At 39.3% G+C, this 19,580-nt stretch overlaps 1 protein-coding gene across 1 annotated transcript in view; it reads left to right on the top strand.

The window, feature by feature from the left end:
• Nucleotides 1-19,580, top strand: part of FBN2 (fibrillin 2) — a 213,084-nt gene that overhangs the window by 93,070 nt on the left and 100,434 nt on the right. Inside the window, exons 11-19 of the mRNA XM_075272282.1 lie at nt 97-234; nt 2,564-2,683; nt 4,057-4,182; nt 8,028-8,150; nt 8,252-8,374; nt 8,796-8,948; nt 9,316-9,369; nt 11,746-11,871; nt 15,946-16,071. Of these exons, the coding sequence (XP_075128383.1) occupies nt 97-234; nt 2,564-2,683; nt 4,057-4,182; nt 8,028-8,150; nt 8,252-8,374; nt 8,796-8,948; nt 9,316-9,369; nt 11,746-11,871; nt 15,946-16,071 (1,089 nt within the window). The remainder of the gene's footprint in view (nt 1-96; nt 235-2,563; nt 2,684-4,056; nt 4,183-8,027; nt 8,151-8,251; nt 8,375-8,795; nt 8,949-9,315; nt 9,370-11,745; nt 11,872-15,945; nt 16,072-19,580) is intronic.

Here is a 19,580-nt window from a genome sequence, read left to right as displayed (position 1 = left end):
GGATAAGGGATAAGTGTCTACAGTGGGAAAATCCCTGTAATATAATGCTTTTCTATGAAATGGATATATCTGAAATGGGTTTTTATATCTTTGCAGCAACATTAAATCAAACAATAGACATATGCAAACAGTACCCAAATCTTTGCCTAAATGGACGATGTATTCCCAATCTTAATAGCTATCGTTGTGAATGTAACATGGGATATAAGCAAGATACACACACAGAATGCATTGGTAAGTAACATTAATGTATGAATTTGGTTGAAATGTTTTAACCAATATTATTCAATGTAAGTTATTATGTGTATTATTTATACATATTACACACCTCATCAATGAAATTACAACACCAAATAGAACAAACCATAAGGTTATTGCAGATCAAGAAAATAGCATATGTCACCAAGATCTGCAAATGATAACATTTGCACCAAGCACCCAGTTCCAATCTGTGGCATGTGGGAGGGCATAAAAGGCAATTGAAAGCAACACTGTGATCCAATCTGTACTGCAAGTGAAGTTGGACATCACATCCTAAGCCTAGATGGGGAAAACAGTGTCGACACAAACCATCAAAAGGCATTTGCACAACACTGAGCCACGAGCCAGACATCCAGCTACACTACTGGAACCATTAATCTCATGTTGCTGTCAAAGGCTATCATGGTGCACAGCAAGATGGTAATACAAACTGGAATGGAGGGCTATCCTCTTCTGTAATGAGTCCAGATTTTTCTTTGGATGCAATGATATTTCGAAATTGGTCTGGAGACCACATGTTCAATTCAATGCAGAGGCCTTCATAAGGGACTGTCACACTAGTTCTTTTCCCTGGATTATGGTGTGGTGTGGAACAATGTATGGTAGCAATACCTCTCTAGTCTTCACTTCCGGTAAAGCAGACTACCAGCATTGAGCACTGGGTGTAGTAGTACCGAGAGGACAGAATCTAACAACAAGGGTACCCCCCAACAAGAAAAACAAAAATAAAACGTAGCTTTTAATAAATACTTTTAAAATAACGTGTCCCTCTAAAAACTACAGGAGGCCTCCCAATGTGATTAACTCGGACATCAAAAGGATTCAATGTAGGAGGGGATTTCATTTAGTGTCGAGTCTACCTAGGTTTGACAACTTGTCTGAAACTGCCATCTGAGAATGTGCTAGGGACTCATGTGAACCTAATCCGTGACTCCTCAATGTCTCTCATTCAACGATGAACACGGTGTCTACCCCTGTGTTTGTCTCCAGACCTAAATGTTTTAAATCAGCATAGTTATTAGAATAGTGCCAGATGGTAGCAATATTCATAAGCTGCACTGCATAGAGCTGGTTGGACAGAGAACAGTGCAGCCAGCTACCATTCCATATCTCACTCGCAGCTCAATGTCTACGGTGACTACTATAGCAAGTTCAGCATGAGGACAGCTGTGGATCTCAGCCCCAGGGGATAGGGTAACCACCACTAGCACACAAGCTCTCTACGCGTTTCGCTACTCATGTAGCTCCTCAGGAGAGTCTTAAGATGTTACAAACGCAGAGAGATGCTGGTACGGTTAAAACCACATTTCCTGGGACCTTTGTAGTAGGTCCCAGTACTTCAGAAGGTCAGAGTAGACTACCAGCTCAGTGATACATTCATATGGTTGTGGAACCAGTGGCACAGCCATTACTGCAATCTGTCCCAGGAGCTGTTTTTCAACAGGACTACAAGAGACCACCTGTTGCTCATGCTACTGTGAGAATCCTGTGTGGCCTAAACATTCTACCATGGCCTCTAGCAATGCCAAATGTCTTCCACTGAGCACTTCTAGATCATCATTGGTCGGTAAATGCAAATGGAGCTGGCAGCAACCAATCTTCATGATTTAAGGTTGCATAACATTCCTAGCATTAATAACCTCATTAATATCATGCCAAGGAATAGGTGTATTTATGCAGGTGGTGCCCATATTTGATACTCAACAAATCAAGATGTTTCAAAATTGTGTTTCCATCTTTTTATTATTTGCATACCATTAACATGTATATCGATCCTGTGATTTCCATAATTCTAAGGCTTTTCTTTCTTGGTATTGCAACTTCAATATTGTATATGCTCTTGGAGTCGTGTGTGCATCGTAAGTGCTCGTATTAGCAAATACCAAATGAATTTGTTTACATAAAGCATTTCCACTTTCCAAAATGTACTTACTGAAGGGCAAGAATAAACATACAAGAGAGGATTTTTATACATAGTAAGTCTGTACTAATGCGTGCTCAGCACCCCAGGGTGTCATTGATAGCAGTTTAAAACACAGGACATGGAATTCTTACTATAAGCCTTTACAAAATTAGTCAATGAAAAAATTATATTTTGATTATTTTTTAAATTACACAATAACCTTAAATATGAGGAAATGTTCCACATGGAAATAAACAAATTTAGATTTTGGGCTATGAAGTAATTGTATTGTCTGGATACATAGTTATCCAAAAATTTTGCTGAAGTGACCTGCCCTCAAAAATAACATCATCTTAATTAGAGATTGAACTAAATATGCTATTTTATTACTGCAAACAGATGTCGATGAGTGCACATCAAATCCATGTACTAATGGTGACTGTGTTAATACGCCTGGATCATATTACTGTAAGTGCCATTCTGGTTTCCAAAGGACTCCTACCAAACAAGCTTGTATTGGTAAGTATAATCAATTTACGATTGTAGCTTTCCCCTTCAGTCAAAGAATGCATAAGATAATGTCTATGTATTGTACTAAATAATGTGCTAAATATAAATCTTATTTTTAAAAAATAGAAAAGAAAGCAAAATGCAGAAAAGTGTAAGTTTCATCTACAAAGATGAAAGGGGAAAGTAATAAATTGATGGCATGTGGTCAGGCCTGCAGATGTGTCATTCAGGATAAAGGCCCACCAGCACTATAATGACTCACTACAAATATAATCTGGAACATGAGGTTCATTCAGCAATGCATTAAAAGACAAAACCACAATCATCCTGTGTGTCAAATAAAGGTTAAAGGGGTTTCCCACAAACATAATCGTATTTAGTTTTGTAGAAATCTAAAAGTGTAATATTTTTGCAAATATAATTAACAATTGTGTTGAGTTTTAATAATTTCTCGAACCATCTTGGTGGTGACAGTCATTTGTCTTGGTCCGTTGCCAGTGGTTAGACACAAGTCAAAAACCCAGCAATGATTTCCTTATTGTGGACAGAGGACATTACAAGTATGAGAAGATAAGCCAGCCACAAGAAGGCAATCATGGCTGTCACTAGAGATGAGCAAGTACTGTTCGGATCAGCCGATCCGAACAGCACACTCGCATAGAAATGAATGGACGTAGCCGGCACGCGGGGGGGTTAAGCGGCCGGCCGCCGTCAAAGCGGAAGTACCAGGTGCATCCATTCATTTCTATGGAGCGTGCTGTTCGGATCGGCTGATCCGAACAGTACTCGCTCATCTCTAGCTGTCACCGATAAGATGGTTTGAGAAATTGTTTAAAACTGCCTTTTTTTCCATTTATATTTGCAAAAATGTTTAACTTTAATTGTCTACAAATTGAAATATGGTTATGTTTTTGGGAAAACACCTTTAGGCCGGCGCCTCATGTGGTGTAAACACCACCTCAATTTGCTCGCGACGGAAACGCCACAGGAAAAATCCTGGCATTTTATAGTCAAGGCAAAGTGGATGGGATTCTAGTGAATTCCATGCCTACTTTGCTGTAAAAACCGCGTTGTGGACATGCTGCGATTTCCAAAACCGACGTAGTTTTGGAAATCGCAGCATGTTAATTATACCTACAGAAACGCCGGCAGTTTCCCCATAGGTATTATTGAAACAGAAAGTCCACAGAGGAAACCTGCTATTTTTATTTTTGTGCACATTACTTGAGTGTATTATATTCTGGTTTTTTTTTTAAGACATAAGGGCCTCCATATTTAAAAAAAAAAAAAAAAAAAAAAAGTAAAATAATTAAATCCAGTTCAGATCAGATTTTAGTTTGATTTGTTAAAATATAAATGCTTTTGTTTTTCATGTCACACAGATATTGATGAGTGCATCCAAAATGGTATTCTCTGCAAAAATGGTCGGTGTGTAAACACTGAAGGAAGCTTCCAATGTATTTGCAATGCTGGGTTTGAGCTCACCGCTGATGGAAAGAATTGTGCAGGTAAAAATTATTCATCTGTGAAATGTAATAATTATGTACAAGAAAAATGTGATCAAGAACTCCACAAAATACAGGCAATCTGGCTATTGGCTGTAATAGTAAATCAACCATCATAGCAACAGTCTTTTATATTAGTGTCTGAGTAAAATGTTGACCATGAAGCAATTCTTCAGACTATACAGTTACTTTCAGGAAAACAAGAGCGTCTAAAGGAATATATGACACCAACTTTTTCTGCATACTAACCGTCCACAAAGCTGCTAGGAAAGGTGAATTGGTTATTATGGCAACAGATGTTACCATGACTTTACCCAACTGCTTCTTCCCAAGGGAAGTGGAGATGGTGGTAGTGTAAATATTGCTGTATACCTCTGCTTCAACAACTTTCAACCTGTTCTTTTTAACAAGAGCCATTCCTTTTTTTTTTTTTTAATGTAGATTCTGAGCCCCACACAGAGCTCACAATGTATATTTTTTTCCCCTATCAGTATGTCTTTGGAATATGGGATGGAAATCCATGCAAACACCGGGAGAACATACAAACTCCTTGCAGATGTTTTTTTGCCCTTAGCGGGATTTGAACACCAGAACTCCAGTGCTGCAAGGCTGCAGTGCTAACCACTGAGCCACCGTGTGGCCCCTAAGAGCTATTCCTATTGACCCTCCCCCCATACACATATACAGTTGAATTTGCCAATCCTCTTACAGCTTTGAATGGAGACACTGCCAGACACCTCTGGCAACTTACAATGTCTTCCCTGAGAACAAGAGTTAAAATGGAAGATGCCCAAACCTTTTATCTCTCCCTCCAAATCATCTGTTGGTCTAGAGCACTGGTGCTCACACTTTTTCAGCATGTGAGCTACTTTATAAACTGACCAAGGCAAAAGATCTACTACCCACTTCTTGTGGGCGGGGCCGGGTGGGCTTGTAGGCGGGCCCAGGGAGGGCCTGTGGGCAGTGCGGGGCGTGTCTGTTGGTGGGGCCGGGCATGTGGGCGGGGTCGGGCAGACCGTGAGAGCAGGAGACAACGGCGTTCTGTGGCCACCCAGGGATCCCTGATGTCTGCTTGTTCACAGCGCAGGCTGAGAGTTATCTCTGGACACTGGTAGGCTCGGGTTGTGGCAGCCCCGCCTGCCAGTGTCTGGAGATGAATCTCAGCCTGCGCTGTGAACAAGCAGCACCCCGGCTCCCTCCATCCCTAAGAGCGGGGAGCGTGTCATCCCCCGGAGCTGCTGCTGCCCGGCCTGCAAGTGTCCGGAGTGCTTGTTCACAGCGCAGGCTGAGAGTCGACTCTCAGCCTGCACTGTGAACAAGCAGACACCGGGATCCCTGGCTGCATCAATCGACCCATACGTCCTTTGCGATTGACCGGTAGATCGCGATCGATGTATTGGCACCCCTGGTCTATAGTAAGAACCACCCCATTCTCATCAGATAGTTGGTCATCCCCATACACATTGTCAAGTCTGGCTGACATTTATGCAGTGTCCAAGTTCTATATAAGCCAGTGACAGAGCAGAAAAGCAGACGGACTTGACAGTATTCACATTTATTAGTCTGACCATCCATTCTACACTGTAGCACCAGGATAAGAAAGGAGCTAGATCAGGGAGTGAGCATGCTATAAGTGCAGTATAAAGCTCATTCCAGTACTTACAACCCAACCATATCTCGAATGCCTAAACCTTGATATTATTATTTAGACATTTTTGAGGATATTAAACAGATCTTCCCTGAAATGACCTGATATCTGGCATTATCTAATCTTGCACTGTTGATGGCGTCATGTATAATATGTTTTTATTATTAAATAAGATTGTATCTGGGGTTAAAAGGCAACTATTAATAAGGTTTAAAGTTTTTTGTATATAGATCATATCAAACATAAAAGAAGGGAACAAATGCCTCAATGCTTTTTGTGCGGGATACATGATAATTATAATCAGAGTCTGTTCACATTACATAAGTATAATGCTTACTTCACAACTGACCTGTGCTGTGCTAACATAAGCTAAAAGAAATTACATTCGGCATCTGTCCAATATCAATTTAGTATCAGGATTGAACATTACATTTCTCTTATATATAACACAAAACATAACTAGTTTTGTAAGTATGTTATTAAAAAAACCATCTATGCAACTAAAATATCAAAAAAGATACAGACGTGCATCTATACAAGGACAGCATGAGAAAAGGGGCCTATCCTTAACTCATCTTCATTTTCTTGTGAAATCAATTCAATGCAATAGCAGGACATGCTAGCAAAAGCTTTGAAAGGCTGCAATTCACTCCCTCACCTACTGTGTAGCTACACATAGCCATATATAGGATAGATTGAATATCACTCCATATGAATATAGAATATGACTCCATTGAAGTACAGATCCCAGAATAGAGAGAAAACAGGCATACAGAGAGAACAAGATCAGAATATTAGACTGTTGAAGGAAATGCACATGGCAAAACAATATATTTGACAACCTGAATGGACTAAAACCCGGATATAAGTAAGCTCAACCAAAAGTAACTCCACCCTAATATATTATGGAAGGCTAAACGATAACCAAATCCAGATTAGGCAGCTGCCTAAATAAAAATGGCAACTATAAATATAAAACACTAGAAAAATTAGAGATTAGGCTTAGTTTTATTTGACAACTGTGGGCAACTTCACCCAAGGTGGTAAAGCAGAGAGTCAAGGACAACCAAGTGGTTCAACCAAGGAGCCAAGTGGCAGAAAAAGGAAATATACTTGTTCTGAATGTAAACTACCATCATATTTTCCACCTGCAATATGTAATGCGTCCTGTCCTCTATGGGCACACCTACATCCAGCCTGTCTGCAGTCAGGCTGAATTCAATATGGTGGGATTGGTTGGGATCTCTACAGTCAGACCCCCACCAACCAGCTTTCTATCATCTATACTATGGACAGACAATAAATATTTTCTGTTGTAACACTCCTCTCACAACTTTTCATAGTGACAATTTGGGACCAACACAATACTTTATACCCTATTTCTTACCAAACCCAATAGTTGTTAATGTTCATCCATTGTAATATTAAATTGGGAATGCAGTAGAAAGGGAAAGCGTACACTTTAGAGAAATTCTTTGGTCACAGCAGACACATTTCTCCAGCTAAACAGTCTAACTAAGCTAAAATGTTATTTCTACTTATTGACTCAACATTTTGGTTGGCTATTATACAATGGAATTGCTCTACTATCCAATTACAGCACATCTTTGTTCTTTTCTGTGTCAGCAAAAGCCAGGTTTGGGATTTTACATGACAGTAGGGGAAAAAATTCCACACTAAACTATTATTCTTTCTGGAGCTTGTTCACATTTTATATTGATATTGTTAATGTCATTTCTAACGTACATAGAGGTGTATATGTGATCCTTTATTATTGCTACAATTGTGACAACATAATGTGCTGCTACACATTGATCTTCTGTGATTATTAATTCTATAACTTAAGATTTTGATACAGATTCAATCACTATTGTCTTAACTTGAGATAAGAACTTTGAAACTCATGAAAGCAACATGCAAGCGTAACACTTGGCATGATCCAAGGCACAATACAATCACTGGGTGGTCATACATAGACACATATAGGTTAGACATCTTGTGACAAAAGTTGTGTTTTTTTTTTCTTCAAAAAGCTGGCCATGTTGTGTGATACAGATCTTTACATGTCCAACCAATATGACTCATAAGGAAGGAAACATCTGCCTGTACAGTATGTTGTATGCATTAACTATATATGATTAATTATATAGACCTAAAGTTTTAATATTTTCCAATATTATGACCTTACTTGTATCACCAGATCATGATGAATGTGCCACTACAAATATGTGTCTAAATGGAATGTGCATAAATGAAGATGGCAGCTTCAAGTGTATCTGCAAACCAGGATTTGTCCTAGCATCCAATGGTCGATATTGTACAGGTATAACTTATAGTTACATAAAAATTTATGATTCAATATTCTTTAAACATTCTTTTACTTTCCATTACATTTCTATTTTTCAATAATATCTGCTTTTGTAGACGTTGACGAATGTCAAACACCAGGCATGTGTATGAACGGACATTGTATCAACACAGAAGGGTCTTTTCGCTGTGAATGCCCTCCTGGTTTGGTTGTTGGGGTCGATGGCCGTGTTTGTGTTGGTAAGTTTAGTAGCTATCTGAAGTGTACCATATTACCCTTATTTTAGACATTATTTTAGTTCTTTTCTTGTTGCATTCCAGTTAGAAGGTATTATCTATCATGTAAACCACAGATATTTATATGAATATGCTTACTAATAGAATAGATTTAGTGTATATTAGGAATTCCTCAGTAGTTCAGCTATTATCCTTCATAAGATACTGTATATAGATGTTTTGAAAAATTCTATGGACTGTCTCTTGTTTGAAGGCTTCTTTAAAAGATTGTAGCCATCATTATTTAATAGCGTAACCAACTTGTCCATGTATTTCAATTTTGATACATTATCACAGCTCCAACAACTTCATAAATGAAGGATAGTTTTAAAAGTTCTAGTATGCAGTTTTCTTATATCATTTTACATTTGTTTTCTCTCTATAGATACCCACATGCATAGCACCTGTTATGGAGCCATCAAAAAAGGAGTTTGCGTAAATCAATTTCCCAGAGCTGTTACCAAGTCCGAGTGTTGCTGTGCCAACCCCGACTACGGGTTTGGGGAACCATGTAAACCATGTCCACCACGTAACTCAGGTAATAACACCCTGTACCACAATAAAAAAAACATGAAAGATAACATAATTCCGAAATATATTACATATATGGTTTATAGTCAAAATCATTTGAGATAGTATTGGTTAAGTGCATGATACCGCAATTTCACTTAAACTGTGATTAAAAATATTTGACTGTGATAAAACAATTAATGAGCCTAAAATATAAAACGTGTTAGTCTTTGTTGCATGTATAATTTAGTCATCAGTTTTTCTTGGTTTATATCATAAACTAATAAATTTGTAAACATGATTAAAACATAACAGATGAAGGATGACTGCAGTAATTAATGCGCATGTATAATTAAAATTCAATATTCATGAAATTAATGTTTTGTACAATGCAGCTGAATTTCAAGGACTCTGCACTGGAGGAATAGGAATTACTGTTGATGGAAGAGGTAATAAAATCCATATATCTTCTTAGAAATCTGAATCTATATTAATACAGTTAAATGAAAGAATAAAATATAACTGGCTCACCATGAATATGTAGCTCTTCCAGAATTGGATGGATTTTAATATAATTCAGTTTTGGAATCAATGAGGTTAAGAAAATTGCTCTGAATGTTTTATGGATGCTTTATGGAAGAAGATACAATGTAGCATATAGCAGCTAGTTAAATATGGCAGTAGGTGTCCATATGCCACTTCATAGATGGTGCTGCATATAGCTGCTAGACATATGATATCATAATAGGCACTGCATGTATAGTGGTTCAAAGTGTATAAGAATTATTCCATGTAGCAGTTATAATTTCATAACTAGAGATGAACGGACAGTGAAATATTCAAGATTCGATATTCGTTTCGAGTAGAGCCTCAATATTCGACTACTCGATCGAATATCGAATCCCATTATAGTGTTAGAATGGGGTCCCGCAGCTTTCCTTCCAGCGCACAGCGCCACCTACGGGTCAATCAAACTCTCGCCCTCGGCGTTGTGCAGTGAGGTGTGTGGAGTCTAAGTCCAGCTTTTCACCTACTGAGCATACTCGGACCTTTTGGAGTCGCTCAAATTCTAAGTCCCATTCTTCCCCTACTGAGCATGTTCAGTGAGGTCATGGCCACCCCCCCTGGGGGCGGGAACTTGCCTTTTTTTTTTTTTTTTTTTTTTTTTTATGTAGATTGTGAGCCCCACATAGAGCTCACAATGTACATTTTTCCCTATCAGTATGTCTTTTTTGGAATATGGGATGGAAATCCATGCAAACACGGGGAAAACATACAAACTCCTTGCAGATGGTTTTTCGCCCTTGGCGGGATTTGAACACCAGGACTCCAGCGCTGTAAGGCTGCAGTGCTAACCACTGAGCCACCATGTGGCCCCTGGAACTTGCCTTTTTATAGTTTGAGTTGACGCCTGACGGGTGCCCACACTTTAACTAAATGACTTTAAGACAGGAGTTCAGGGCAAGGTTCCGGTGAAGGCAGGTTGCCAGGCTAGGCTTCTAGGATAGGATTCCTTGGCCCAACCAGAGCACCGCCGGTAGGGACCAGAAAGCTTACTGAACTGTCTTTTCTAAGTCAAGGAGACCCGAGTTCATGTCTGCTGCAAGGCATGTTGCTTGTCTAAGGGCTTCTGAGCAGTAGTTGCTGTTCCAGCCCGGGGGCGCTGCCGGCAGGGATCTGATGCGGTACGGCTACGCCTTGATAGTTTCCAGGGTAGTCCGCAGTATAACCCTCTATCTCTATAGGGGTCTGTGAGTACACTGTCTTCCGTGTATTGACACTGTAGCTCCGAGCTTTTGTGGAGCATTTTATGTTGCTGACCTGGGGTGACGTTTAATCCTTGGCAGCCTTTGTTGTGTAGCATGGTGAAGCATTTGTTAGTGTCTACTCTCTGCTGAATTTAAGTAGATAACTATTTCAAGGCTTCATTTGGCTTTGGCTTCACACAGCATCTATACACAGGTGCAGTTTCCCAGTGAAGTTAACTGGTGAAAGTTTATAGCAGCCTGTTCACACTAGAACTGCACAAACACAACTACCCAGTGCAGTTAACTGGTTGTTCATTTTTAGCCGCATATAGTAACCGTACCTGTGAGATAAACTGGTTCAGTGTGTATTGCGGCTTATAAACTGCGGCTTTGCTCAGGCAGACGGCTGCCCTCCTGGGGCTTGTGGAACTCAACTGCAGCCACTACTGCAGTCTAGAGGTTATTTCGGCGTTTATGCTTTTATTTATATATATATATATATATATATATATATATATATATATATATATATATACAGAACCCTAACATATAGTCTATGGGAAAAAATGCTCATTTCAGGGGAAACCACTATTCGACTAAAGGAGAGTCACCAAGTCCACGAATAGCAGGAGGAGAGTGTTTAGGAGGCGCGCTGTGCAGTTAAAGTGCACGGACCCCATTATAGTCTATGGGGTCCGTGAGTTTTAACTGCACAGCGCTTGCAGTTACGCTGATAAAAAGTCCGCTCCCTCGTAACATCAAGCTGCCAGCTCTCCTGACTAGCAAGGAAGAGCCTGCTGCAGAACCAGCGTTGATTTGCCACAGGCTCGTCCTTGCCAGTCAGGAGAGCTAGCAGCTCCAATAGTGCCATTTTTGCTAACAATATATGTTATACTTACACTTTTTATGTCTATGCCCCATTTTTCTAATAATCCTTGATTTTTTTTCAAACAGCTGACAGTATGTATTGCTCAATGTAAGGACTCTACAGTTCGAGTCAATACTGTTCTGAAAATTCTATATTTCTTTGTATCCGTTAAAAAAAAACGTTCTTGACAAATTCTTTGTAACTTGTAGACATCAATGAATGTGCTCTCGATCCTGATATCTGCTCTAATGGAGTTTGTGAAAACCTGCGAGGAGGCTTTCGTTGTAATTGTAATAGTGGCTATGAATCTGATTCTTCAGGAAGGAATTGTATTGGTGAGTTTAGAGCATTTTTCTTTATCTGTTTGTCAGTTATAGTTGTCTTCCTGTTTATGTTGAAACTATCAATACCATTGACTTGTGTACCTATTGTCAGCAATGAGTCATTTGGTAATGTTATGAATGAAAGACAATGTTGCTTTGTTTAAATTATTTTATTTATATTTTAATAGCACTAAATAAAATTACAACAATTAAATAGTCTAATAAAACCAAACTACACACAAGTGAGAGGAGTAGGGTTGAGCCGATCGTGAGATTTTAGGATCAGTTTTAAAATCTGATTTTCGATCATATTGCAGCCGATTGTGAAATTTGCTCGATTACCAATCGGGATCTGATCTTTTCCGATCCCGATCGCTCAACCCTAAAGTTAGCTTTTCCCACAATGTTTGGCCAGTAGCTAAGCATTGTGGGAAATAACCTCCGACATCGATCCCGCCGGAAAAGATCTGGATCGGAATTCCGATTGCGATTGTGAAATTTACTCGATTGCCAATCCAATTCGATCTTTTCCGTTTCTCAACCCTAGGGAGGAGATAATAGGAAAAAAAAATATAATCTAACCCAAAGTGGACAAATGACCTAATCAGACCAATAATCCTCAGACTGTAAAAATATTCTGTCTTCCTAAATTTTTCTACTTGGCAAGGGGGACTTAGCAGAAATCCATAAAGACATTACACGCTTACACAAATAGCTATCTATAAAACAAGGCCTTAACTGGAGATTGCCTATTAGGAGAATTTTATGAATTTTCCCCCAACCCCAAGGATTCAGACTATACCAACCAAAACATTTTGAGCATTCATTCACATCTCTTCTTCCAATTGAATACAGAAGCTTGGGAGAGAAATGTACTTTTGCAAATTATTTTATACTTTACCAGTCTATTTGGATAACTCATCAAATAAAGACGTGAACATTTAAAATATCTTTCCCAAGTAATGTCCGATCTATTACATCCTCAGGCCAATGATCCCAGATCAAAATGTGATCTCTTTTATTGCAATCCCCTGTACTGTAATAACTCAAGTTAAAACCTTTGCACATTTGTATATTAGGTAGCTGCCCTAGCCAGTTATCCCAAACCATTCTTAAACAAAGATATTCCGTGTAGACAGGTAAATAATACATCTTTTATGCACTTGTAACCCCATACAAGGAACAAATCTCCTCAAATGATGGCAATCTCTTACTCTTTTGTTTTCAAAATCCTTAAGCAGATGAACTAAAAATCGGTCTAAATAATAATTACTGTATATACTCGAGTATAAGCCAAGATTTTCAGCACAGTAATATAGAACACAGATTGTCCCCACTATTTTGTTTCTGTTGGCAAAAATCCTTAAGATTTGAAATGGACACATAATGCAAAACGACCTTTGTCAGGATACATTACAGGGGTTAATGTTGCAAGACATTATAACGTAAAATGTCTAGGGGCCACTTGTGGGGACAAGTTAATGTCTGAGGGACCACTGGGGTGAGACAGGTTAATGTGTCATGGGCTATTGTATTTTAAGGGGCCACTGCAGGGGCATTTGACTGTGTGATGGGCCACTGAGGGGCATTATATTATGTAATGCCACCAAGGAGGCCACTGAGGGAGCATTATAATTTGGGCAGGTCAGGTAGGTCTAAGTGGTATTGATGAGGGAGCTCACTTAGGAAACCTGCGGAGATGTTGTACTGTCATGGATGACAACGTCTTCTAGAGTGCCGGGGCAATTATTCACAAGATTTAATACACACACAAAGTAAATAAGGAAATCAATAAAATGTGGAACGCAGGAACTTAGTGGGATTTCATGTAAGTGATTCATGGCAACGACAAAACACTTACAAATAAAGTCAATGTGTCTGTAAGTGTATGAGTGTATGTGTATCACATGAGGGTGGTTGGGCTTTATTCTCTAATCAAAGAGCTAGTATATAGAACATCTGTTTACCCTGGACTCCATCCATAGTGGGCAGTTTGGCTTGGACTCCACAGGAAATTGTTGTGTATAATAATCATTAGTTACACTTTCTCATGAAATGAGATGACTTTATTTTTTTTACTTTTTACATAAACGAAGTATGTTAACCTTCATGTCTTTTAGAATGAAAATGATAAGAAATTAGTGTGCATTCTGTACATTCTTCCCCTACTGTGACTTCATTAACATTATCAAATATTATTTTCTTTTCCATGGCATAGACGATAGTATCATTTTAGCCGGAGGTAAAACATGAAGCTCCTTTATCCCAGCACAAAATTCATAACCAGGCATCAAATTATCAATGTGCTATCTGTAATATTGGTGTCTAGGGTTGAGCGATTGGGATCGGAAGAGATCGGATCCCAATCAGCAATCAAGCAAATATCACGATCGCGATCGGAATAGGCTGGAAAATGATCGGAAATTGGATTTTGAAATCGATGCTGAAATCTCAAGATCGTATCAACCCTACTGGTGTCTTATTGTATTATAGAGAGAAATTTAGGCCCCCACAGGCTCCGGGGTCTGGAAAGGAATTGATACCCCTGAACCTCTATAACTATACCCCTGTTTATTGCTATAGGGCTACTGAGATGACAATCTTGGCCGCCACCTAGAAGTAAATGGAGAACCAGACAAAGATACTTTTATTCACAGAGAGAATGCAGGAGAACTTTAAGTTTCTAGTTCTCCTGATCACTGGGTGACCTTAGTAATCTGACTCTTAAGGGGTACCAGATAGGGGATAAGTGCCGGAGATGGGACTACCTCTTTATGAAATACGTCATATTGGGGATAAAAGACAAAAGGGAGATTTGCCCTTGACATTATTAGAATGCTGCACCAATTGGAGTGAAAGGATTTCTATATCTAACAATATTATATAGTATAAACTTAATTTTTTTCTGATGCTGTACAAATATTAAAACTTATATTCAGTAACAGAATTTGTATTCTTACAGTTTTCATTGTTCAGCTCTCTTTTCATTTAGTAAGTGACAGAAATGTCCAAATCTTAAAGATTGAGACCCAAAAGAATAGTATATATGAAATATCTAGAAGTAGGTGGGGTTTTATCAAAGCTATATTTCCAATTGACTTAGCATTATATGTTAATTATTGTTGTTAAAGCAGTTGATACAAATGTGAAAATATATGACTTTTAGAAATTAATTATAAAATGAATATCTTGAAAGCACAACAAGCCATTAAATGAATCCAGATACAGCACACAATAAAACAGTAAATGTATAAGAACAGATAGATGCAGCCTGACACCTGAGTTTATGTTGGCTACAAATCTTTTTATGGTCTTTTGTCCTAACTGAGCTTTTTGTGGTGAATAAAAAGGAAGATCAGTAATTGTGGTTTTTTGTTAATTCCAAACATTCCTTGTGGTAGTGCAAGCAAACATATGTTTTCCAGACATTTCTTTACATATGTTTAGGTTTTGTTGAACCTTTTTGATGCTTGGTTAGTAATTCAGAATTGTGCGTGAATTGATTTTACTGTTATGCTTTTATTTATGAATTTGCTATTATTCTATTTCCCATATTGGTAAGTGACGGCATATTACATGGATATGGTACAACGTCCTGATCGGTGGTAGTCCAAGGTAGACGGAACTACAAGGACCTCAATCAGTTATGAAAGTAAAGAGACCAAGTCCTATTTGGAAATATCACAAGAGAAAGACACTGGCACTGACCCTTCAAATGGGTACAATGAAGGATTTGGATGGCTACATTTTGAAATACTGTATCATAGGTGGATTGTCAAAGATGTTGGCTGTATCTGATTCACACATTATTATTATTATTATACAGTTAAAGGGGTTGTCTAATGAAAGCATATATCCAACCAGGGTATATGAATATCATAGACAGAGGTCTTCTATACGATAGGCCCTCTTTGCATCAGTATGGAAAGCAATTTCCCTTTCAGTAGACAGTATCATAGAGAAACTTATCCCCAGTCTTGTTTTATCTGTGTAAATCCTTCAAGAAACCCACAGAGTTATCTAATTTTTTTTTTCTTTTTCAGCTGAAATGGCATTATTATTAAATGCAGAATATTTATTTTACAGACATAGATGAATGCTTGGTGAATAGACTTCTGTGCGATAATGGTCTCTGCCGAAACACTCCAGGAAGTTTCAGCTGCTCATGTCTTAAGGGGTACTCCTTTAGATCTGATACCGATACCTGTGAAGGTAAATACCAGTCTATGATACATATTTGTGGATTGTTATGCTTTTTTGGTTTACAGGTTTGTTTTTTGTTTACAGGTATAGAAGCAGTGTCATACCCCTTACATTTTTATCTATCAGATCTTCTCCTTCTAGAAAAAAAGTTTATTCTCGTTACAAAACTGAACCATTCTTGTCCAAGGGATATGTCCGGTGATACATCTTAGTCCAATTCAATTGAACGTGGATGAATAGCAAGCCCATTGGCATTCTGTATTTTTTCTAACCCTCAACAATCCCTTTAATGTAAAAGGTTATATAAATGAAAGTCAGTGAGAATATAGGGTACACATTCTGTGGGAAAAAACAGAAACAGAGTTCGCTATTCTCATATTACGCTGAAATGTTGAAGGAGAGGATCATTGTTTACCTCTGACTTATATTAGTGTGTTTGAGAAAACACTATGCAGTAGGCAATATGAGCACATGAAAAACTTGGTGTTACTAATCTACTGTGTCTAGCTCTGTATTTAAAGGAGCACTCCAAGTACAACTAATAACCAATCTAGTGAGGACACATCATACATAGATTCAAAGAATACTAAAATAAAAATCTCTATGTAACGTCTGTGTTTTCCGGAGTTCGGGATGTACTGGATGTACCTATGGATAAGTCCATGAGGCTGCAATGGGAAAATAAGATAGAGGGGGCCAATCCTGTGCAGGACTTCCCGTTACAGAGCAACTGCACTGCTAGCAAACAAGAAAGTAGAAAATTGGCCTTATATCAGAAGATGCATTTTTCATACTGAATGAAAATCTACAAGAAAATCCAATGCAAAAATCCAAGAATGTCCCTGGATTTATGCTGCTGAGTTGTAGTTTGTTATATTGTGGATCCACACACTAATGTCACATGGATTTCACATGAAATACTTGCTGAACTGTGTACAAATTTTCTGTCTTGTGAATATGCCCTAATGCTGACAAAGGGGACTCCAGATTCTCATGGCAGCTTATCTCCTTAATAGGAGTATTTCCATCTCAAGGATCCTATCCAAACTTCTAGTTTATGTAATTCAAGACTTTTCGTAAATGCATTTCTTTAACAATGCTGTTTCATTTGCCTCGGATGTGAGATTATTCCTCGCATTGTTTACAAAATGTTTCCTTGGTCCAGCCTGTTGCATTTTGCAGATAAAAGATCAAGAAAGGTCATTCTTGTTCCTGTTATCTCACATGGATAAGTGTTTCGATTAAAGCAATCCCACTCTCTGTCCTTGATTCTGGCAGCATGAAAGATTTTTTTCTTTAAACCTGTTTAATGTAATATACACTTACTGTGCATATGTGATCTGTATAACCATATTCAAGCAATCATAATAAATAATCTTTCATGGTAAAGGTAATATCTATATCTACTGAGGTGCCTTATATAGTGTCCTGTCCATCAAACAATCAAATTTGCTCAACAGTTTGCTGAACAACACAGGACGTGAGAAAAATAAATAACTGGCAAACTGGAGAGCTGCAAAATCCCCTTTAAAAACAAAAGGATTGGACAAATTAAAATCCACACCTGCGTTCATGACTCCATTCTATGGTTTCCGTCTTCTGCATGGCAGAAAACGGAAACCATAGACCGGGTCCGGCCATGCGCGGCGGTGAGCGTTTTAGGCTCTCCGCCGCAAAACCAGATTTTTTTATCCGGACACAGAGTAGTGCATGTCCGACTCTGTGTCCGGATTATAAAACCCGGTTTCGCGGCGGAGAGCGCAAAACGCTCACTGCCGCGCACGGCCGGACAGCTTTCTCACCCATTCAAATGAATGGGTGAGAAAGTCTCCTGCAGGCTTCCGTCTCCTGCATCTGTTTTATGCAGGAAACGGAAACCTGCAATAAGGACAGTGAACGCAGATGTGAACGAGCCCTAAATCCTTCTGTTCCCACTATCTCCTGGTCCTTCCTCTCCACCATCTTCCATTATTGGAGATTCAGGAGTTGGGTTTTACTAACATTCATTTAATGTGTATGCTCACTTTAAGGGTCAGGGAAAAGAATTGGGTTGGAGAACTGAGTAGCAAATTCATTACCATAAGAAAAAGCCCAATCTCTGCTACTGGCCCCTTTAAGAACATCACTGCCCAGACAATGCAATTGCAGACCCAGTGGAAAAAACAGCAAGCGTCTCTTTGCATATACAACTTGCTGCTCTGTTGAATGTGAGATCTGAACAGGAAAAGTTCTCCAAGACAATTAGCTGAGATTATGGAAACATATACATTACTGCCAAAAGCCTCCATTATATGTTAGAGTAAGTCATTTTAGTGTTAGATCTTATTATGTTATTATCACACAGCTCTGTTCAAAAATCAATTGTAGTAACTAGAGATGAGCGAACACTAAAATGTTCGAGGTTCGAAATTCGATTCGAACAGCCGCTCACTGTTCGAGTGTTCGAATGGGTTTCGAACCCCATTATAGTCTATGGGGAACATAAACTCGTTAAGGGGGAAACCCAAATTCGTGTCTGGAGGGTCACCAAGTCCACTATGACACCCCAGGAAATGATACCAACACCCTGGAATGACACTGGGACAGCAGGGGAAGCATGTCTGGGGGCATAAAAGTCACTTTATTTCATGGAAATCCCTGTCAGTTTGCGATTTTCGCAAGCTAACTTTTCCCCATAGAAATGCATTGGCCAGTGCTGATTGGCCAGAGTACGGAACTCGACCAATCAGCGCTGGCTCTGCTGGAGGAGGCGGAGTCTAAGATAGCTCCACACCAGTCTCCATTCAGGTCCGACCTTAGACTCCGCCTCCTCCGGCAGAGCCAGCGCTGATTGGCCGAAGGCTGGCCAATGCATTCCTATGCGAATGCAGACTTAGCAGTGCTGAGTCAGTTTTGCTCAACTACACATCTGATGCACACTCGGCACTGCTACATCAGATGTAGCAATCTGATGTAGCAGAGCCGAGGGTGCACTAGAACCCCTGTGCAAACTCAGTTCACGCTAATAGAATGCATTGGCCAGCGCTGATTGGCCAATGCATTCTATTAGCCCGATGAAGTAGAGCTGAATGTGTGTGCTAAGCACACACATTCAGCACTGCTTCATCAAGCCAATACAATGCATTAGCCAGTGCATATTGGCCAGAGTACGGAATTCGGCCAATCAGCGCTGGCCAATGCATTCTATTAGCCCGATGAAGTAGAGCTGAATGTGTGTGCTAAGCACACACATTCAGCACTGCTTCATCAAGCCAATACAATGCATTAGCCAGTGCTGATTGGCCAGAGTACGGAATTCGGCCAATCAGCGCTGGCTCTGCTGGAGGAGGCGGAGTCTAAGATCGCTCCACACCAGTCTCCATTCAGGTCCGACCTTAGACTCCGCCTCCTCCGGCAGAGCCAGCGCTGATTGGCCGAAGGCTGGCCAATGCATTCCTATGCGAATGCAGACTTAGCAGTGCTGAGTCAGTTTTGCTCAACTACACATCTGATGCACACTCGGCACTGCTACATCAGAT

Source organism: Leptodactylus fuscus, chromosome 1, assembly GCF_031893055.1.
Source record: "Leptodactylus fuscus isolate aLepFus1 chromosome 1, aLepFus1.hap2, whole genome shotgun sequence".
In the NCBI taxonomy this organism is placed as follows: domain Eukaryota; kingdom Metazoa; phylum Chordata; class Amphibia; order Anura; family Leptodactylidae; genus Leptodactylus; species Leptodactylus fuscus.
The sequence above is the reverse complement of the archived record's forward strand: the minus strand, read 5'-3'. Positions and strand labels throughout refer to the sequence as shown.